The following is a 21,180-nucleotide window of genomic DNA, read 5'->3' as shown; positions in this document are numbered from 1 at the left end:
AAGAACAAAAGACAAAGAGAATCTTAAAAGCAGCAAGAGAAAGAAAGTCAGTTACCTACAAGGGAGTACCCATACGACTGTCAGCTGATTTCTCAACAGAAACCATGCAGGCCAGAAGAGAGTGGCAAGAAATATTCAAAGTGATGAATGCCAAGAACCTACAACCAAGATTACTTTATCCAGCAAAGCTATCATTCAGAATAGAAGGTCAGATAAAGAGCTTCACAGATAAGAAAAAGCTAAAGGAGTTCATCACCGCCAAACCAGCATTATATGAAATGCTGAAAGGTATTCTTTAAGAAGAGGAAGAAGAAAGGAACTCTTACCATTTGCCACAGCATGGATGGAACTGGAGAGCGGATAAATACAACATGATCTCCTCATTTGTGGAATATAATGAACAACATAAACTGATGAAGAAGGACTGATCCAGAGACGGAGAGGCATTGATTAGACTGTCGGGCCTTGGAGGGAAGGTAGGGGAGGGTGGGGTAAGGGGAAAAGATCAACCAAAGGACTTATATGCAAGCATATAGGCATAACCAATGGACATGGACAACAGGGGGTTGAGGGCATGAGCGGGGGGGTAGGGGGTAACTTGGGGATAAGGACACATATGTAATAATCAATAAAAAATATATTAAAAAATATTCTATTGAATTGATATATCACATATTTTATCCCTTTATTAGCTGATGGGCTATGGCATTGTTTCTACTTTTGCCCACTGTGAAAATGCTGCTATGAATATTCATGTACAAGTTTTGTGGGGACATGTGTTTTCATTTCTCTTGGGTAGATACCTAGTTGTTGAACTGCTGGGTGATGTGGTCACCCTATTTTTAACATCCCGAGAGACTGCCAAGCTGTTTTCCAAAGTGCCATTTCTCATGGCCACCAGCAATGGGTGAAGGTTCTAATTTCCTGCATCCTCGCTAACACTTGCTACTGTCTGTCCTTTTAAGTATAGCTGTTCTAGGGGGTGTGACGTGGTATTGCTGTGGGTTTTGAATTGAATTTCCTACTAATGATGCTGAACACCTTTTCACGTGCTTATTAGTCATTCATAGACTTTCTTTGGAGAAATGTCCGTCCAAGTCCTTGCTGAGCCTGCTTTTGATACTGCCCCAGGCTCTGGGCGGTGAGCTGTGAGTACTAGTGCCCTGGGAAATGCCTGCAGTTATGGAGCTGACTACCTATATCCCAGGTAGATATGAATGGTGACCGCCCTAGCTGGTGTGGCTCAGTGGATAGAGTATCGGCCTGTGGACTGAAGGGTCCCAGGTTTGATTCCGGTCAAGGACACATGCCTGGATTGCAGGCTTGATCCCTAATGGGGGCCATGCAGGAGGCAGCCAATCAATGATTCTCATCATTGATATTTCTATCTCTCTCCCTTTCCCTTCCTCTCTGAAATGAATTAAAAATATAAAAAATTATAATATTCCTCGTGACCTTACACATTATCCATTCAGAGCCCAGAGACACATACTGTCTACAAAAAGAGACCTCAGAGGTCATCTTTGTCACCTTCCTCAATTTACACAAAAAGATATTGATGCCCAGTGACTTGTGGGAGGTCACATAGCTGCTAGGGGCAAATCACACATCCCCACACCCTTCTGCTCAGTTCCACACGTGCACCTCTGGACACTGCGGCACACCCCAGCCCAGCTTCAGTCCCCTGCCCTTTCATTTCGCCTTGAATGGCATTTGGTAGTTTCCTCCTCTCGTTGAGCCTACCCACTCCTTTAAGACCTCAAGATACCAACTCACTGTGCTCTCTTCCAGGAAGCCCCCAGCTTTTCCCTTCAGGGATGCTTGTAATTGCTCCTCCCCGTGTCATTATTTAAGTATTCCCCTGTGCCTAGCACTGTGCTCGGACCTACAACTCTGCATGTCAGAAGAAAGGAAGGTCAGGGGATTTTCTTTGCTTGCATAGGGGTGGTGGTGGTGGTGGCCATGCTATATAACTCAGCTGCTAGAGCAGGACTGGAATTCACATACTACTGAGCTGGGCTGCAATATCTTGGAAATATGACCAATGTACACGTGAACCAGAAAGATGCAAGAACGTTTATAGAGAGAGAACCAGCATCCATCAACCATGAGGAAAATGTAAATACACATGTACATTTTACACCATCAATTGTTATTAGGGAAAGGGGAACTTTGCCCTATATTTTGGAAGGGAGCAAAAGTTTCTGATCTCTTTAAAAGGTCTGCCCACTTTTCCTCATTTAGGGAAATTTCTGCCCACCTCCTCCATTATGGACGCTAGCTCGAGTCAAGTGTGCAGGGAGTCTGAGACGGGGAGTGGGAACAATCAAAACGCCTCCAAAGAGGAATGCCTGGTTGTATGGGCCTCACGCCACAGTCATCTGGAGTCTCAATTTCCAAAGATATCCTGTTACCTGCACGTGGTTGGGAAACTGCGTTCCAAGGTGTAACACCATTTCTTTATCTTCTTCTTTTGGGATAGCCAGGATAGTTTGTGTTTCCATGTAAAAATGCTCCTGTCCTTCCACGTGGATCTCACCTGTGAAGCATGAACACAGGACAGTGTTTGCCTGAAAGTCCCTCCCTGGAGGCTCTCAGTGGGGTTTGGTTTATAAAGGGCAGGTCACTTCAGCTTATGGAGAACTGGACTTTATACATTTGCTTAAACCACTTTTCCTCATTAACCTTCACTGTGCCCAGCCAGCTGGGTGACCAGGGGTAATTCAGTCCCCTTCTCTTGGGCTCGGTTCCTTGTCTGTCTAGTGGGTGGTGAGATCCATGATGTGTTGGACTTGAGTGCACAGCCGAACCTGGCCACATATCCAGTTTCTGTCATCTCTTTGCTCAGTGAGTTTGGCTATGTATTAAAGCCTCAGTCAGTCCTTGATCTGTAAAGTGTGGGTAATAATACGCACCTCAATTAGGTAACATTAGAATAATTGAGTCACACTGAGGGTAAGCAGCTTGCCAAAGGACACGAAGGTTTAAAATGGTAGAACTGGCTCCAGCTGGTTTGGCTCAGTGGATAGAGCATCGGCGTGTGGACTGAAGGGTACCAGGTTTGATTCTAGTCAAGGGCACATGCCCGGGTTGCGGGCTTAATCCCCAGTAGGGGGGTGTGCAGGAGGCAGCCGATCAATGAGTCTCTCTCATCATTGATGCTTCTATCTCTCCCTCTCCCTTCCTCTCTGAAATAAATAAAAATATATTTTAAAATAAATAAATAAGTAAATCTATAATAATAAAAGTGTAATATGCTAATTAGACTGGACATCCTTCCGGATGAATCCCCGGCTGCCCCCCAGCCCTCAGAGCCCCTTGCATGAATTTCGTGCATGGGGCCTCTAGTAAATAAATAAATAAAATGGCAGACCTGTTCCCAGCAGTTTTACGGCCGTTTCTTACTGGTTTATCTGAGATTTGGGGCTTGGTTAAAACATCCTTATCATTTTGTAGGCTGTGCCAAGACAGGCATTTGGCTCTAGCTAAAATTTACTTTAAAACCAGCCAAAAGATTCCTGTGTAGTTAAAATAAGTGAATTGCTTTTCCAAGAGTCAAAGAATTTTTGGAAATTATTTCTTGGGACAATAGAATGTGAGTCCTCCCAAAAAGCCCTCCCCCAAAACCTTTGTTTTTAGCATACCATATACTGACTTTCATCTAAATTCAAGCAACGACATCATTTTTACATATGCTAGGTATTGCTCTCAGGCATAGCAAATTACAGATAATGAATTCCTTTAATCATCATACCAATCCTGTGAAGCAGGTATATTAGAAAACTGAGGTAAGAAAAAGTTAAGTAAGTTGCCCAAGGCCACACAGCCGGTACATAACAGAGGTGGGATGCAAGCCCAGGCAATCTGACTCTAGGATCCACATTCTAACTGCACCCTTTCTCTATGTTGGTATACTCTGTAATTCTTAGTCATTTCTGCCCAAATTCCAAATTCCCTTCGTATTTCAAATTTTCCATTTGTGCTAAAATTTGGACTCCCATAATGGCCAAAATCCTAAATGACAAAGGGCTAGCACCTCTGACTCTGTTGTTCTTAGGGTGAGTATAAAAATGAAAAGAAAATATATCACTGTGATTAAGAGCTGTGGGTCATGTAGTCTTGGGCTCCAGTCCTGGCTCTATTATAAACGGAATATGAGGTCTCAGTCAATTACCTAACTTTTCTAAGCATCAGTTTCTTTATCTGTAAAATGGAGCTACCAGTATATGTTCCTTCTCAGAGTTGTTCTGCTTGAATATTAAATCGTAAGCAGAAAATACTTGGGAGCTTAAAATAGGTTTTTGAATACTCATTTCTCAGGGTTTTTGTCATTATTAAATCATATAATACATGTGATATGCTTAGCATGGTGTTGCCATAGTTTGTGTTTATCTAGATCAGTGGTTCTCAACCTTTCTAAAGCCGGGACCCTTTAATACAGTTCCTCATGTTGTGGTGACCCCCAATTTCATTGTTACAAATTGAACATAATTAAAGCATAGTGATTCATCACAAAAACAATATGTAATTATATATGTGTTTTCCGATGGTCTTAGGCTAGATTAGCAGCTGAGCCCTGGTCAGTGTGAAAGGGTCGTTCGACCCTCAAAGGGATCGCGACCCACAGGTTGAGAACCGCTGATCTAGATGCACAGAAATAAAGAATAGGGCTTGCTTAAGGCAAAGATAACATTTTTTCCTAAGGACGTTATATGCCTGGACTGTAACTACTCACCATGTGAGGAATTTATGATCAGATCACCCTGTGAAGTTACTTTTGGTTACACTTGTTATGGCATCTCCTTTTGGACCACAATAGTGTGTTTAGAAACATTATTCATAATAGTCCCAAGTTGAAACCAACTGAACTGTCCATGAACAGTAGAACAGAAACATAAATTGTGGAATATCTATACAATAGAATGCTCCGGAACAATGAAAAAGAACTACTGATCTATGCACCAATACGGTGAACTTCCCACACATAATGTTGATGAAAAGAGGTAAACACAGAAACAGTCACAGTCTAGTTTCCGTTTATATGAAGTGCAAAACAGGTGAACTCATCTACAGTGGCCACAGCTAGAAAAAGACCTTTCAGAAGGTTACTGACCTGGAGGGGGCGGGGCACAAGGAAGCTTTCTGGGGCGCTGGAAAGGCCCTATATCTCGATGTGGGTAGTATTTACACAGATTGCTGCATATGTAAAACTTCATCAGACTGTAAGATTATTTGTGCATTTTATTTATTTTAAATATATTTTTATTGACTTCAGAAAGGAAGGCAGGGGGAGAGAGAGATAGAAACATCAATGATGAGAGAATCATTGAAGGGCTGCCTCCTGCAAGCCCCACACAGGGGATTGAGCCTGCAACCGGGGCACATGCTCTGGCTGGGAATTGAACCATGTTCATAGGTCGGCGCTCAACCACTGAGCAACACCGGCCAGGACTCATTTGTGCATTTTAAATTGCAGTTTAAGTATCACATTAGGGTTGAGAAGCTCTGCCTTAGAATTTCAGTATTTCTCAAACCAATGGCCGATGTAGTCTTTATCTTCAGGAGCTTCACTTTTCTGGCCAAGACCACTTACCTTCAATGATTTGATCAACATGTTTAAAGGCTTGCTCTACATTTCCCTGCTCAATTTTCTTCTCATCAAAAAGAAATGAATTGTGCTCTAGGGCTTGCTGCAGGGGAAAAAGAAATAACAACAACAAAAATAAGATTCTTGTTTTTATTTTATTTTTTTACATTCTAATAAGCCATTCAAACCCCATCAAAATCCCATGCTCCTGCTCTATTTGATCTTCACAAACCAAGACAATTGGGTTACAATGGATTGCAGGCATTGGTGACTACTTACTAGTAGTTCTGTTCAGCACTGGGAGGAAGAGCTGGGGGCAAGAAGGATATATAAAACACAATCCTACCCTCTGGTTTGCTGACAGTAGGCAGTTTGGTGTTAGGGGCAACTTTGTGATGAGGGAGAAGATAATAGATCAAAGAGAGGCCAGGAGGAGGCGCCTGCTGGGCTGGGGATGCTCAGGGATGGCCTGTGTAGGTGACCTCAGGTGCTGAATTGGATAGGATTAGGGCAGACAGAGAAGAGACTGAAAATCATTTGAAGTTAGGAGCACCTCATGAAGCAACAGAGGTTGAAACCCAGCTGAGGGACCAAAAAGAGAACAAGGCTAGATTGGCTGGGGAGTTTTCTATCAAGAAGTAGCTGAGCCCTGGTCAGTGTGGCTCAGTTGGTTGAGTGTCGTCTAGTGCACTGATAGGTTACTGGTTCGATTCCCTGTCAGGGCACATGCCTGGGGTTGCACGCTCAATCCCCATTAGGGGGCATGTAGGAGGCAGCCAATCGATGTCTCTCTCTCTCTCTCTCTCTCTCTCTCTCTCTCTCTCTCTCTGTCTTTCAAATCAATAAAACGTATTTCTTAAAAAAAGAAGCAGTTCTGCCATGGCCAGGTAGGTCAGTTGGTTAGAGCATTGATTTCGGGTTCAGTCCCCATTCAGGGCACATACAAGAATCAAACAACGAATGCATAAATAAGTGGAACAACAAATAAAAGTCTCTTTGTTTGTTTTTCTCTCTCTTTCTCTCTAAAAATAAACACATAGATAGATAAATAAGCAGTTGGATGAACTTGAAAGATAGAGTGAGGTTGGACTCTGAAAGACTTTTAGTTTTATACTAAGAACCTTATCTAAGGGGACATTGTGTTTCTTTGTTTTTGTAAGAAAAAGTGATCTGATGAACTTTGTGGCTTAGAAAATTAACACGGTAGGTAGATATTTTGAGATAAAGAGGTTATTGTAGTAAATCTGACAATAAGGTGGTGAGGACTGGGCTGGAGGGTGGGAAGGGGTGAAAGTTAGAAGAGAAAAAAGGGGGCACATCTAAGAGGCATTTAAAAGATAACTGGAAAATACTTGAACTTGGCATCTGTTTGGAAAAACAGGAGAGAATCAAAGAGGATTGGGAACACTGTACCCTACTGGCCAGGTTTCATATTGCTTATGCATCTAGCCCTCCATCACACACATTTATTGCGTACCTACTATGGGTTTAGGGCTTGGCTGGGCACCAGGGATATAAGCACCATGAACATGTTCTTGCCCTCGTTAACAACAACAACTAAAATGAAATCACAGCTAACATGTATTCAAAGCACCCCATGTCCCAGGTGCTTTTTTAAAGCACTTTATTTGGATTCTCTCATTTAAGCTTCATGATGACCTTTTGATGTACGAACTTCCATAGTTCCCATTTCGCAGAGGAAGAGGTTGAGATACGATGCATTTAAGGAACTTGTCAAACCTTCCATTTAACAGCCTGTTAAATGGCAGAGTCAGAATATGCATCTGAGTTTTCTATCTCCAGAACTTGTGCTTAAAGTAGGAAGTAGGCACGGAGATTGAGAGGACCCAAGCTGTCACTCAGTCAATGGTAACCTGCTCTGAGTGTCACAGTGCTCTGGACTTTCTCACAGACTCCTTTTGTATGTGAGGGCATAAGGACCTTCCTCTGGTGCTGCTTGTCTATATTCTCAGGCCAAGCATTGGCAAGAGGCCTTTCGAGGAGACGTGGACACAGGAAGGAACGGGTCTCAAGGCAGGAAAAATCTCAGTATCATGTCTCAACTTGGAGATGACACTGAGTAAAGCATAGATGAAGCCCAGGTTGTACTATTCTGTGACTCTGAGGATTGGATTCTGCCACAAGTACATCACCCTAGTCATTCTTGGAGAAACAAAGCAGCTCAAATACCTCTATTGTGATAATCCGAGGTTCTATGTCTTCATAAGCGATCTTCACTTTCTTAGCGGCGTCTTTCGCATGGACATAGGTATCAGCAGCCACGGTGCAGACGATCTGACCCACGCAAATTACCTGCAGAAAAGTTGCATGTTCAATGTAATTGGTTGAAACATAGAATCACAAAAAGGATTTACTGTTCCCAGGTTCTTTCATTTACCCCCTGGGTTCTTGTGAACAAAAGCAAGATTATTTCCTGCCTATGAGAATACATTTAAAACAATGGCTTGAGTGGGACTTAGGGGGTTCAGAATTGGATGCAGAACTTGATTATGTCTGGCCTAGGACTGTCTTCAGCTGCACTGCTCACTGTTCCGAAATCACTCGCGGGGATCCAGCCATCCTGAAATTCCTGAAGTTCTGTTGATTCTCTTAATGGCCGATGCTTTTATTGCTTCTGGGACTTTTATGAATTTTTTTTAGAAGTCTTCCTTAAGCACGATTATGGTTTTTATGAGAATCTCAAGAGTCCACAATTTAAAATGAGGTGGAGTACTTGGTTCTCTGAAAGTCTTTGTGATATGGTATTTTCCACAAAGTATTTGAGTCCTAAGCCACATACAAATCACACACCTCGTTCTGTGCATAGAGAACCTCTCCATTATGGTTATTATCTCCCGGGACATCCTCTGCTGTTATCACATCAACAACACCGGGAAGTGCCAGGGCTTCTGAAACATCAATTGCTCTAGGAGAGAACATGTAAAAGTACACACTAGAGTTTCAGGGGTAAGTTCAGGGTACGTTATACATGATTCCACCAACACTGGGGAAAAGTGCAATGGGCCTCATAACTACATCATGGACAATACATTGGTATTCTGACTCTTGGCCATAGGCATTTTCATAACTATGCTTTAAAAATGAATGATTCCCATCCAGAAGAGGAAATACTTTTAATTGACTTACATATACAGTAAGCTCTCAGTTTAAGTATAAAATTATTAATGCATTTCAGTAACTTTTATAGGGACAGCTTTTATTTCCTTACATGATCTTTGCATGAGCTCTGGTGCTGGTAACTACCGCCAGGAAGAGTTCTTGGGCGACAGGGGGCATGTCATCAACGTACACGGCTTCCCCAGTGGCATGTTTAATGGCTGACTGGTGCATCATGGGGTGGCCGACTGGATCTTGAGGAGGTTGGTGGGGATTCACACACTGTTCATGAAAAAAGCCTGTTATTTTACTGCCAGACATTCTCGTGCACTGAACATTGGGTCTGTTATATTTGGATTACTTACAAGTCAAACTACAGCAGGAAGGACGGGGAGAGTGGGAGGGCAGGAGGGGGGCGGGTAAGAGATCAACCAAAGGACTTGTATGCATGCATATAAGCATAACCAATGGACATAAGAAACTGGGGGCTAGGGGAGGCCAGGGGATTGTCAAGGGTGGGGAAAAAAAGGGAGACATATGTAATACTCTTTGTAATACTTTAAGCAATAAAAATAAATAAATAAATAAATAAATAAATAAATAAATAAATAAATAAAAATGTAACAAGAAAAAAAAAAAAAGAAAACTACGGGCAACTGGTTATCTCTAGCTATGAGTCAGAGTTAATAAATATCCACTGAGTATTATGGCAAGGAATATATTCTTGGTTACTGGCTCTAACCGACTCCTCCCCCCAACCCCTCCCACACACAAGATGACATTGTTCCTGCCCTCAAGGACTCTACAACCTTGTTGAGGAATCAGAACACATACATTAACATAATGTGATCAATTTCATAGAGTAATAAAGAATAATTTACACAGCTAATATGGTGTTAGGAAAACAGTTTCCTGGGAGATTCGGGGTGGCTCTTATAAAGCAGGGAGGACTTCCTAGAAGCAGTAAATGTTGAGTGAGGTTTTAAAAAAAGGACCAACAGTGGCCAAGGAAAGGAGGAAATTGTAAGTAAAAAAGCTGGAAATAGTAAAGAAGGGAGATTCAAAATCAAATTCCTTGTGTAGTCTTGAGTAAAAACATAAACGCTAAACCAAGCAAGTTGTGTGTGGGTGACACTGGGTCACATCAGCTGGTTTCAGTAGACTTTATCTTTACATGTAACACAAAATATGGCTATTGAAAAGGGGGAAACACATGCGTAATGCATATATCTGAATGACTAAGCCTATTAGAAAGCAAAAACCCTACCCACCAACCTGGAACATCTGAAGTCCTCGGGGTGTTCCTATGGGGAAATTGTCTACAGCACTCATGAAATTTTCTGGGATGTTAGGAAACTTCTGGGGATCCTAGAAAGAAGATTACTTGACATTCAATTTTACAATCTGAGTGACTAGCTTGGAAACACGTGTAGAAGTATTTCAGATATTAGATGCCAGTTCTGCGGGGAGAGCCCTGAGCTTCAAGTTCCCTAGGCTGGTAGCAGTTATTTGAAGAATCACTGCATCTACTTATGTGCACAGAAAAGTGAATGCTTTTTCCAGGAAGGGAAGAACTCCCTTCATGACCAGGTCTCCTTTTTGAATGACTGGAAGTATGTATATACTTCTAAATGGATCTGTGCTTTCAAATCCAAGCCAACCTCCTGGGCATGAACCTCAAAGAAACAACTGAGGGAGTAGGCAAAGATGACTTGTGAGTTATCTACAAGAGTGCCCAATTACAGACTATTTGTGCCAGTGAAGAAACTAGAATTAAATTAAACACCCAACAACAAGGAAATGGCTACACAAATTATGGTATATCCATAAGATACAATATTCTGCAGTCATGAAAAATAATTTTGTAGAAGTGTACTTATTGACATTGAAAAATGCTCATGAAATACAATTAAGTGAAAAAACTTGTGTACAGTATGATTCCATTCTTTCAATTAAAAAATATAAAAGTATGTATTCATATGTTAATTGTAGGATTACTGGATTAGAGTTGATTTTTTAAAATTTTGTTTCTCTGCATTTTGAATTCTTCTATGATAGAATATATAACATAATAGAACATGTAATATTTTAGAGAATATATGATAATACATAATAGATATAAAATAAAAACATATATTTAATAGATTACATACAATAATATATTAGATATATACTGATTACATATTAATATACTGAAATATAATAAAACACATAATAGGGTATATAATAAAACATAATAGAATATGATAATACCAATAATAAATAATGTTAATAAAATAATAATAAAAAGGCTAGCTGAACTAAGAGAGTAAAATTCTCAGGCATAAAAGAAATGTGGGTATAGTCATTTCTCTGCCATTTCTGAGTCAGTTCATGAGTTATTAAGAGGACACTCAGTTATGGGCCATATTTTGAGAAACTGCTGTGGAAGTCATTTTAAACTAGGCTAGAAAAGGATAAAATAGTTAATAAAAACTTAGAACAATCTAAATGTCTAAAAATAAGGAATAGACCAAATAATGGTACATCTTTCCATAAACATGACATGTAAACTTATGTCATAATGTCACAGAAAAATAGTTAATGACACTGAGAGATGTTTATATTACAAAGTGAAATAAGCAACCAGTTCTATTGGTGTATATATGTGGCATATATACATACACATCCATAAAGAAGGTTTTAGAAGGATACATACCAAAATATTAATAGTGGCTAGCTATGGTGATAGGATTACAAATGCTTTTTCCTCTTTTCTGGCTTATTCACATTTTCTAAATATTAAAGTTGGGTTATTAAAAATTTTTTTCTTAAAATAGGGAAAGATGTTATGATTTACTTACTGAAGGTTTTTTGTGACAGCAGGTCAACTTGCATGCATATTAGTATTTGTTATACAAATTATAGGGCAAATAGATTACCCTTCTCAGCCCAATAGGGAAGGAGAAGGGAAGGAGAGGAACAAAGAAGAGCGAGAAGGGCCCATACTCAGTGCCCTTGATGGATATCAAAACCGTGCAGGGAAAGTCCTTCTGTGCAGACCCCCACTCAGAATGTCAAGGCGCCCAGAGACTCAGAGAAGTCGTTTACCATTTTATTCAGTCCTCGCCTCACTTTGAGGTAGAATTTGAAGAGTAGGCTGATCATGAGGGTTCGCTTATATTCTACCATGCCACCCTCAGCTCCTGGCGGAATGTAAATCTCATGCAGGACCAATCGGCATGCATCGCTCAGCATGTGGTCATCCCATTGCCTAGTAGGGAAGAATGCAAACATTCCACAGATGAGGCGAAGACATACTAAACTGATAGAACAAGGGAAGATGGGGAGCAATCCGTATCCATCTTTGAAGTTGACACAAAATATCCTTAAATATTTCACCTGCTTTATTTAGAATCTGATGCAGTGAGAGAAACATCGATGTGAGGGAGAAACATCGATCTGTTGCCTCCTGAATGTGCCCCATTGGGGATTGAACCCACAATCTAGGTATGAATTGAGCCCAGAGCCTTTTGGTGTATGGGATGATGCTTCAACCAACCGAGCCACCCGGCCAGAGTGTGATGAGAATTTTAAAGATCTACTCTCTTAACAACGTTTAAATACAAATTACAGTATTATTAACTACTAGAGGCCGGGTGCATGAATTTGTTCACCAGTGGGGTCCCTCGGCCTGGCCTGCGTGATCAGGCTGAAACCGGCTCTCTGACATCCCCTGAGGAGTCCTGGATTGCAAGAGGCTGCAAGCCAGGGCGAGGGACCCCTCTGGTGCATGATTGGGGCCAGGGAGGGATTCGGGAAGTTGGTCAGCTGGGTAGGGACTGTGGGAAGGCTCCAGGGTGCGTCTGGCCCATCTCACTCAGTCCCAATCGGCTGGACCCCAGCAGCAAGCTAACCTACTGGTTGGAGCATCTCCCCCCTGGTGGCCAGTGCACGTCATAGTGACTGGTCAACCAGATGACTATCTGCCCCCTGGTGATCAGTGCACATCATAGCGACTGGTCGACTGTCTGCCCCCTGATGGCCAGTGTACGTCATAGCGAGCAGTTGAGTGGCCTTAGCATATCATTAGCATATTATGCTTTGATTGGTTGACCAGACAACCGGACACTTAGCATATTAGGCTTTTATTACATAGGATCGTCACCATGCTATACATTAAATTCCTGTGAATTATTCATTTTATAGCTGGAAGTTTGTACTTTTCAACCCCCTTCTTCCATTTGTGCCCTCCTTCACGCGCCCCCCACCCCCCACCACCTGGTGCAGCCATCAATCTGTTCTCCGTATTGAGAGTGACGAGAGGAAGGCCATTTAACCTTTTGGAATATTTCATCTTCTTTATGTGGTTTCAGGAAATTTTCAGATATCTTAGGACACAGTATTGGAAATGTTTACTTACTGTGTAGGTTAATTAAAAGGGAAAATTTGAAGGTTATATCTACTTTTATTAATTTGTGCAGTAATCTTATTACAGAAACAACAACAAAAATTACTGTACCTTGAAATATGTTGGTTTTGGGGTGACTTTCATTTTCCTTATCCTATTTTTTTGACAGCAATTAAATTTTTTAAATGAATATATAGCTATATTTTATAATCAGAAAAAAAACCTCCAAGTGCTACTTTCAGTAAAATAGGAAGGCCTGGGTTCTATGTTCCGGACATGCTGTGACCTACCTCCCGATGAGCTGCTTGCAGGTTTGGTTCGCAGAAACCACAGTGGGGCCAACATGCCCATAGAATATTTTAAGATCCTTGATTGTGTCTGTGCCATCTTCAAACTTCACACTCATCCCGGCATTGACAATGGCAAAGGCATTCTCCTGGCGTTGGGCCAGCCGCAGTCCCGACACAAAGTGCCACTGGAGGAATAAGGACACGTATGTAATACCTTAATCTAGTGGTCAGCAAACTGCGGCTCTGCAAATTGCGGCTTCCGAGCCACATGCGGCTCTTTGGCCCCTTGAGTGTGGCTCTTCCATAAAATACTGGCTCTTCCACAAAATACTGACTTCTGTGCATGGGCCACAAAGTTTCAATCGCACTGTACGTGCGCGCCCGCACGTGGTATTTTGTGGAAGAGCCACACTCAAGGAGCCAAAGAGCCGCATGTGGCTCACGAGCCGCGGTTTGCCGACCACGGCAGAAAAAGATAACACTCAGAAAGGTTCGTGCTTGTCTCTACTGTGTGACAAACAGGGCACTTAGGTGATTATTAATAATAAAAAGGACCCTGCTAATGGACTGGAATTCTCACTGTTGTTAACTGTTGAGCTGACTGTATGTGAGCACTGGCCTGTGTGTCTTACCTATCAGTATGGTAATATTTAATCCTCACAGTAACTGTCCTCATTTCCAATGTACTGATGAGGAAACTGAGAGGTTAAGTAACTTACACAAGGTCACACTGTAAGTGGCAGAGCCGGGGTTCAAACCCAAGCCGTCTGGCTTCAGAGTCTATGCCAGGGGTGGGCAAACTTTTTGACTCAAGGGCCACAATAGGTTTTTTTTTTGTTTGTTTGTTTTTGTTTTCCTTTTTTTTTTTTTTTAATTGCTTATAATATTACAAAGGGACAATAGGTTCTTAAACTGGACCAGAGGGCTGGAACAAAAGCATGGATGGAGTGTTTGTGCGAACTAATATAAATTCAAAGTAAACATCATTACATAAAAGGTTACGGTCTTTTTTTTCAATAGTTTTATTCATTTCAAATGGGCCGGAATGGCCCGCGGGCCGTAGTTTGCCCACAGCTGGTCTATGCTGATCTACTTTCAACTCCAAGTCACCTTACTTGGCTTCATGCCGGGGTCCAACCCCAGCAGGTTCAGGGGTCCCCAAAGGTGTGGTCGGAGTCGGCGAAGAAGGAAGGACACGGAGACAGCGTTCAGTTGATCAGTAGCCTGGCCAGGATCTCTAGCCAGGATCTCCAGCCAAGTTCTGGTCTGGATCTCCAGCGAAGTTCTGGTTAGGATCTCCAGCCAGGTTCTGTGTCCATGTTCTCTTGCTAGGTTCTCCAGGTTCTCCAGCCAGGTTCTGTAGCCATGTTCCCTCGCTAGGTTCTCCAGCCAGGTTCAGTCACCAGGTTCTAGTCAGGTTCTCCTGCCCATTTCTGTAGTCAGGTTCAGTCCAGGATCTTTTGCCATATTCTCTCCAGCGAAGCTCTTCTGTCTCTAGGTTCTGTGTAGGTTCTGTCTTCTTGGTTCTGTCTTCTAAGTTCTGTCTTGTTACATCTGTATTTATACCAGTTGATTCCAATCCTATCAATCTCTATTCCAAAGGTTAGGGCGTTTCTTATCTCCATTCCAGGGAGTAAAGATTATGTAGCTTAAGCATGATTGTTCGTAGTTAAAGTGATTAATTACCGGCCTGGCACTTAGTTAAGAGGTTTTATTCCCTCCCTAACTTCAGGGAAAAATCCCTACCTGGGGAAACAACCTTTCTCAGAGACCTTGGTTAAAACACATAGTGCCAAGAAGGTGAGCAAACATATTAAGAACAGTATGCCATATATGCCAGGTCCCTTGAAACAGCAAGGATGGATCGGCTCCCGGCAGCTTCGGGCAAATAACTTAAACTGTTTGGGTCTTAATTTTCTTTAAAAGGAGAAGGTTGAGTTCGATCAGATGGTGCCTCAAAGGATGAGGGGAGGATCCAGAGGTGGGGTGTCCCTCAGAACAAACTACCAAACCTTCACTTTTTTTTTTTTAAATATATTTTATTGATTTTTCACAGAGAGGAAGGGAGAGAGATAGAGAGTCAGAAACATCGATGAGAGAGAAGCATCGATCAGCCGCCTCCTGCACATCTCCCACTGGAGATGTGCCCGCAACCCAGATACATGCCCTTGACCGGAATCGAACCTGGGACCTTTCAGTCCGCAAGCCGACGCTCTATCCGCTGAGCCAAACCGGTTTTGGCGCAAACCTTCACTTTTAACTAGTTTGGTGTTCTATGTAAATTTCTGCTGGGGTCCAACCCCAGCAGGTCCAGGGGTCCCGAAAGGTGTGGACAGAGTTGGCAAAGAAGGAATGACACGGAGAAAGCGTTCAGTTGATCAGCAGCCTAGCCAGGATCTCCAGCCAAGTTCTGGTCAGGATCTTCAGCGAAGTTCTGGTTAGGACCTCTTTCCAGGTTCTGTGTCCATGTTCTCTTGCTAGGTTCTCCAGCCAGGTTCTCCAGGTTCTACAGCCAGGTTCTGTAGCCATGTTCCCTCACTAGGTTCTCCAGCCAGGTTCTGTCCAGGTTCTCCAGCCAGGTTCAGTCACCAGGTTCCAGTCAGGTTCTCTTGCCATGTTCTATCCAGGTTCTGTAGTCAGGTTCTGTCTCTAGATTCTTCAGCCAGGTTCTCTCGCTAGGTTCTGTCTCTAGGTTCTGTCTCCAGTTTCTGTCCAGGATCTTTTGCCATGTTCTCTCCAGCGAAGTTCTTCTGTCTCTAGGTTCTGTGTAGGTTCTGTGTGTAGGTTCTGTCTCTCTTGGTTCAGTCTTCTAAGTTCTGTGTCGTGCTGTCTTGTTACATCTGTATTTATACCAGCTGATTCAATCCTATCAACTCTATTACAAAGGTTAGGGTGTTTCCTATCTCCATTCCAGGGAGTAAAGATTACGTAGCTTAAGCATGATTGTTTGTAGTTAAAGTGATTAACTACCCGCCTGGCACTTAGTTAAGGAGTTTTATCCCCTCCCTGACTTCAGGGAAAAAATCCCTACCTGGGGAAACAACCTTTCTCGGAAAGGTGACCTTGGTTAAAACACACAGTGCTAAGGGGAGCAAACATATTAAGAACAGTATGCTATATACGCCAGGTCCCTTGAAACATATGCTGTGCAGATGTTTCTTTCCTGCAGCGACTGTGTCAAGCAACAAGGATGGACCGGCTTCCGGCAAATTTCATTTGCAGAAAGAATTCTACTGTTAAAAAAAAAAAAAAAAAAAGCTTGAAAACTACAGCACTAAATGGCTTCCAGTGTTTTTCAGGTTTAAATTTGTCATTTTAGGTTAAATTTCATGATTAGTGTTAAATATTAGAGTGACAAAATGGGAGAACATCTCTTTGTGTGGCCAGTATCTTGGTGGGGGTGGGGGAGAAGCTAACCCTACCACCACGGACCCTGTCAAGGATAAAACATTTTTGATTTGGAAAGCAAAGGTGATAAGGAAGTGCTGGAGATACTTGTCACATTTACTCTACTGTACTGACTGGGGGGACTTTCCATTCCTGCTGCCACCACCCTCATTACCTTCTCCCACCTGAACTGTTGCATTAGCCTCCTAACTGTTCATTCAACCTTCAGTCTACCCTCCAACCAGTTTTTCCTCAATCTTTCCAGTGGATTGATATTCTTAAAATACCACTTTTCATTAAGATTTTACCTTGCTTGAAAGTCTTCTGAGGTGGTTGTCTGCTAGAACATGTACCAACTCCTTGATGAAGCAATAGATGTGGGGCCCCAGCTCCCATCCAGTCTCATTTCATGGGGCTCCTCCAGCTGCTATTCACGTGAACCCCCATCCTCATGCTGTTCTCTCACTTGGAATGACCACCCTCTTCTCTCCACTGACCTATGCTTCCCTTCCGTTTTGAATAACACAGGGGAGGACTCTCCTCATCACAGGAACCACTCCAGCTTTTTGTCCACTCATGTCCTGTTTCCTATCTCAAGTCCTTCCTCTGAGATTTACAGACCTTGGAAGACAGGACACTGTGTCTTATACATCAGCGTGGTGTCTTCTGGATTTAGGCCCATGCTTGGCTTTAAATTTTATTTAAAGTATTTGGTTAACAAATGTTGGATGACTTGAAAGTCTTTTATGGTAATGAACTTTCAGTTCACCAGGAACTTATGGGAGGTGATATTGGCGATAGTTTGCCTCGGTCTTGGCTAAAATGCATATTTATCTGAAACCAAAAATTCAGCTACTCACACAAAAGGCTCTCCTTTTTGCAGAGAGAAGGCCCACAGATATGTTGTTCTTTTGATTTCTTTTAAAAACAAAAGAAAAAATGAATATAGTAACAATGAATATGGAACACTGGGTAATATTCATCTTTGTAATAACACTAGAGGCCCAACGCATTCGTGCAAGAGTAGGCCTTCCTTCCCCAGGCTGCCGGCACCAGCTTTCCTCTGGCACCAGGGACCCAGGCTTCCCTGGCAGCCCCAGCTTTGTCTGGAAGGATGTCCAGTCTAATTAGCATGTTATGCTTTTATTATATAGGATGGTCATTGATTTGATTTTTTATGAACAGAGACTCATGAAGGCAAAAATGTCTAAGGTCCACAAAAGCTCAAGATGGGTCTGATAGGAAAGCACATGAAATGGTCATGGAGAATCTGGCCCTTCCTGAGCACAGCCCAATCATCTCCCTGCAGCTGCTGGTTGGGAAAGGAGATGGCACTATCCCTGGGAGTCTGTCTGTGGCTCCTGCACAGGGTTCAGGGTGAGCAGGATGCCCCTGGGCAGGCAGCTGGTCAGGAGTCCTTACCTGTGTAGAGTGGGGAATATAAACAGATAACACAATCTCTTCTGACTTAAGGTCAGCTTCAGGCGCTCTCTCAAGGAAATGGCCGTCTAAAGGAATCTGCCGTTCTCCTTCTATCAGAGAAATGACCTTGATTAGAATGCACATATTCAATTGGAGAATATCCAGCCAGGGGCAGAGGTGATGTATCGGGTGAAAAGATAGAGAGTGCAGGCTGGGGGCCAGACAATATGGGTTCTAGCTCCAGGTTCCACGCTGTGTCTCCTTAGGGAAGTCCCAGAACCTTTGGGGCTTCTGGTTCCTCATTGTTGGAATGAAAGGTTGGGCCAGATAAGCTGAAAGGCTATACAGAAGCAACCCAGCTTCACCAATGGGAAATGGGGAGAATGTATTTCACACATGGGAAACCTGAGGTCCAAAGGTTCCGATAGGTTAGATGACCTGTCCGAAGTGCTGGAGGCGGGACTAGTGGCAGAGGTGGGGTGCCTCAGATATAGCTTCCTTTCTTTAAGCAGTTTGCCCTGCTTTCTTATTTGATCCACCATATTTTTTAAATGTGATTTTAATCAAAGAGGGTCACAACAATAGTTCTATGAATAATATGCACTGCTTGTATTTCCTTAAGTACAATCATTTTCCCTTGGCAAGGATTAAACCGGTTGTGAATAAAGAGAGAAGTAATGAGTCATGTGCCCCACAAAGTTGATTTTGTTTAAAATGAAAAGTCCTAGAAGAAAAATTCCACCTTTATGAAACTCTGAAATCGAATATTCCATAAAAGGTTGAAACCACAGAGATGCACCTCAGACATTTTTTGATAACTGCTTTTGGACTGTGCATGAATGTGACCAAACAGTTAAGAAAAATTATTTGGTGCAGTAAGTTATCTATGAGATACAGAATATCTAGAGAACAGGATAACTGATCTCAGCTTCATCCTTATGTTTGAGGAATGTAGCTGTCACCTATATGTATTTGGTAAGTGTAAGTTGAATATGCTTGGGTTCTCAGGTCATAGTTCATGAAAGGAGCTACTTGACAGTGATAATTGTAAAACAAAATGCTTAAAATTGCTCTCTTACCTTTAGATATCAGATTGATGGTAGCATTTCCTGCTGCTAAAATTGGATTTAGGTCAGAAAAATTCGGCCTGCTCACCACATGTCCTCCTAAAGTCTAAATAAATAAAGGAGACACTTCTTTTTTAGCTACTCTTAGCTATTTAACAGAAAAGCAATTATGCATGCAGGGATCTTGTGTAAGCTTTTAATTCTCTGCTTCATAGAAAGATCTGGCAGAGCTTTGGGGCAGTGAAGTAGATTCAGACAACATACGGGGTAAGGTTCCCACCCCTGACTCCATTCGGACTCATTGCCTGAGAAAAGAAGCCTTTCCCATGTATAAAGAGGAGACAGCTGTCTTTGAGAACTGGCCCTAGAGTGAGTGTTCTGTAACACAGGGGAAGATGCAGCCTGCAGCCTGCGGAAACTCTAAAGAACCGGGAAATGGAACTCATTTTCTAAATGTTTGTGGTGCTGCTGTGCCCAAACTGTCAATAAGGAGGACATTTGAAGGGAGCTAAGAAGGCAAGACGGTGAGAGGAAGACATGGTCCAGAAAAAGAAATAGAAGATGCCCAAGATGAAAACATATGGTGGATTTTGAGAATCAACAGAAATGGAGCCAGAGACAACTAGGAAAAATGTGCCCCCCTCTCAGCGCCACTGAACTACTCACCATGTGTGGAATGGGTAGTGGTTTGAACCAATTTTCTCTTAAATCTCAGATAATAAGGAAACTTTAATAAACTAGATAACTGGAGATGTCCAGGAATTGACATTTGAGATACACTTGTTTGGAAACTGACCTCATCACAAAGCTCTAAGTGGAGAATCATCCAGAAAAGAGTATTTCAGAGAGGCAGGCTCTTGTTTACTAAACCTTGGGTAAGACACCTTTCACAAACTGTTAGAACCAGACAGGATCATAGAGACAGTCCATTGGGTTGAACCTTAATTTTTCACTTTTAATTTCAGAGAGGAAGGGAGAGGGAGAGAGGGATAGAAACATCAATGATGAGAGAGAATCATTGATCAGCTGCCATCTGCCTACTGAGGATCAAGCCCGAAACCCAGGCATGTGCTCTGACCAGGAATCGAACTGTGACCTCCTGGTTCATAGGTTGGTGCTCAACCACTGAGCCATGCTGGCCGGGCTTAATTTTTACAATGGAGAAACAGTGGTTTAAAGTGGTTTCTCCAGGATCATGCCACTCACAGGTGACAGGCTGAGATTAGAATTTGGGCCCCTTCAGATTCCAGGAGCATAGTCTTGTTACATAATATGCTGCTTCTCACTCTGGGCACACACATGCACACAATGTGAGCCCTCTCACTTTGGGCGCACACACGTGTGTGCACATACACACACACACACACTCACACTCACACTCATGTTGCAGAGCTTTATTCAACACTGACTTGTTGGGTTTCCTCTTCAGAGTGATGTTTGCTCAACTGAACAGAACGGTATGGCTGACTGTACCTACGGCCCATTTCCTATGACACTAGAGAACCTACCGCCATACTCCTGATCTGGACTCCGGCAAGCGTCCTCAGGTGCGTCCGGAGGGCACGGTAGGTCTTAGTCTTCTCCTTTGGTTGCTCCGAAACAATAAAAGCTAAGGCATCATTCAGCTGGGCGAGGCTGTAGCCCGCCCCGATTGTCACCCCTGAAAGTAAAACACTGGCATGAAACCTTAAAGGAAAAAGACACCTGGGCTGCATGGAAGCCACCTTTCGAATAGATCTTCCCTTTTCTCATTAACTGAGAATGACAGGAACCAAAGATGAAGCTCATTTCTGGCAGTTTGCATTATTCCCAGATATTAGGTACCAAATTCTTTTTCTCAGTCACGTGTACAGTCATATATGCCATATACGCTAATATACGTCAACCACAGATATTTGAAATTTATCAGTTTATTTCTAA

General features: G+C 42.5%; 1 protein-coding gene across 1 annotated transcript in view; it reads right to left on the bottom strand.

Annotated features, from left to right (window-relative positions):
- The window catches only part of LOC308522654 (aldehyde oxidase 4-like), a gene marked incomplete at both ends in the record, with an annotated part of 68,760 nt that overhangs the window by 23,434 nt on the left and 24,146 nt on the right, over window positions 1-21,180 (bottom strand). Inside the window, 11 exons of the mRNA XM_081096138.1 lie at window positions 2,415-2,539; window positions 5,594-5,690; window positions 7,778-7,900; window positions 8,399-8,513; window positions 8,817-8,986; window positions 9,980-10,072; window positions 11,795-11,957; window positions 13,385-13,569; window positions 18,194-18,303; window positions 19,273-19,366; window positions 20,769-20,920. Of these exons, the coding sequence (XP_080952264.1) occupies window positions 2,415-2,539; window positions 5,594-5,690; window positions 7,778-7,900; window positions 8,399-8,513; window positions 8,817-8,986; window positions 9,980-10,072; window positions 11,795-11,957; window positions 13,385-13,569; window positions 18,194-18,303; window positions 19,273-19,366; window positions 20,769-20,920 (1,427 nt within the window). The remainder of the gene's footprint in view (window positions 1-2,414; window positions 2,540-5,593; window positions 5,691-7,777; window positions 7,901-8,398; window positions 8,514-8,816; window positions 8,987-9,979; window positions 10,073-11,794; window positions 11,958-13,384; window positions 13,570-18,193; window positions 18,304-19,272; window positions 19,367-20,768; window positions 20,921-21,180) is intronic.

The sequence above is a fragment of the Myotis nattereri genome (genome assembly GCF_964212035.1).
Source record: "Myotis nattereri genome assembly, chromosome: 7".
Taxonomy (NCBI): Eukaryota; Metazoa; Chordata; class Mammalia; order Chiroptera; family Vespertilionidae; genus Myotis; species Myotis nattereri.
Note: the sequence above shows the minus strand (reverse complement) of the source record. Positions and strands in the feature narration are given on the sequence as shown.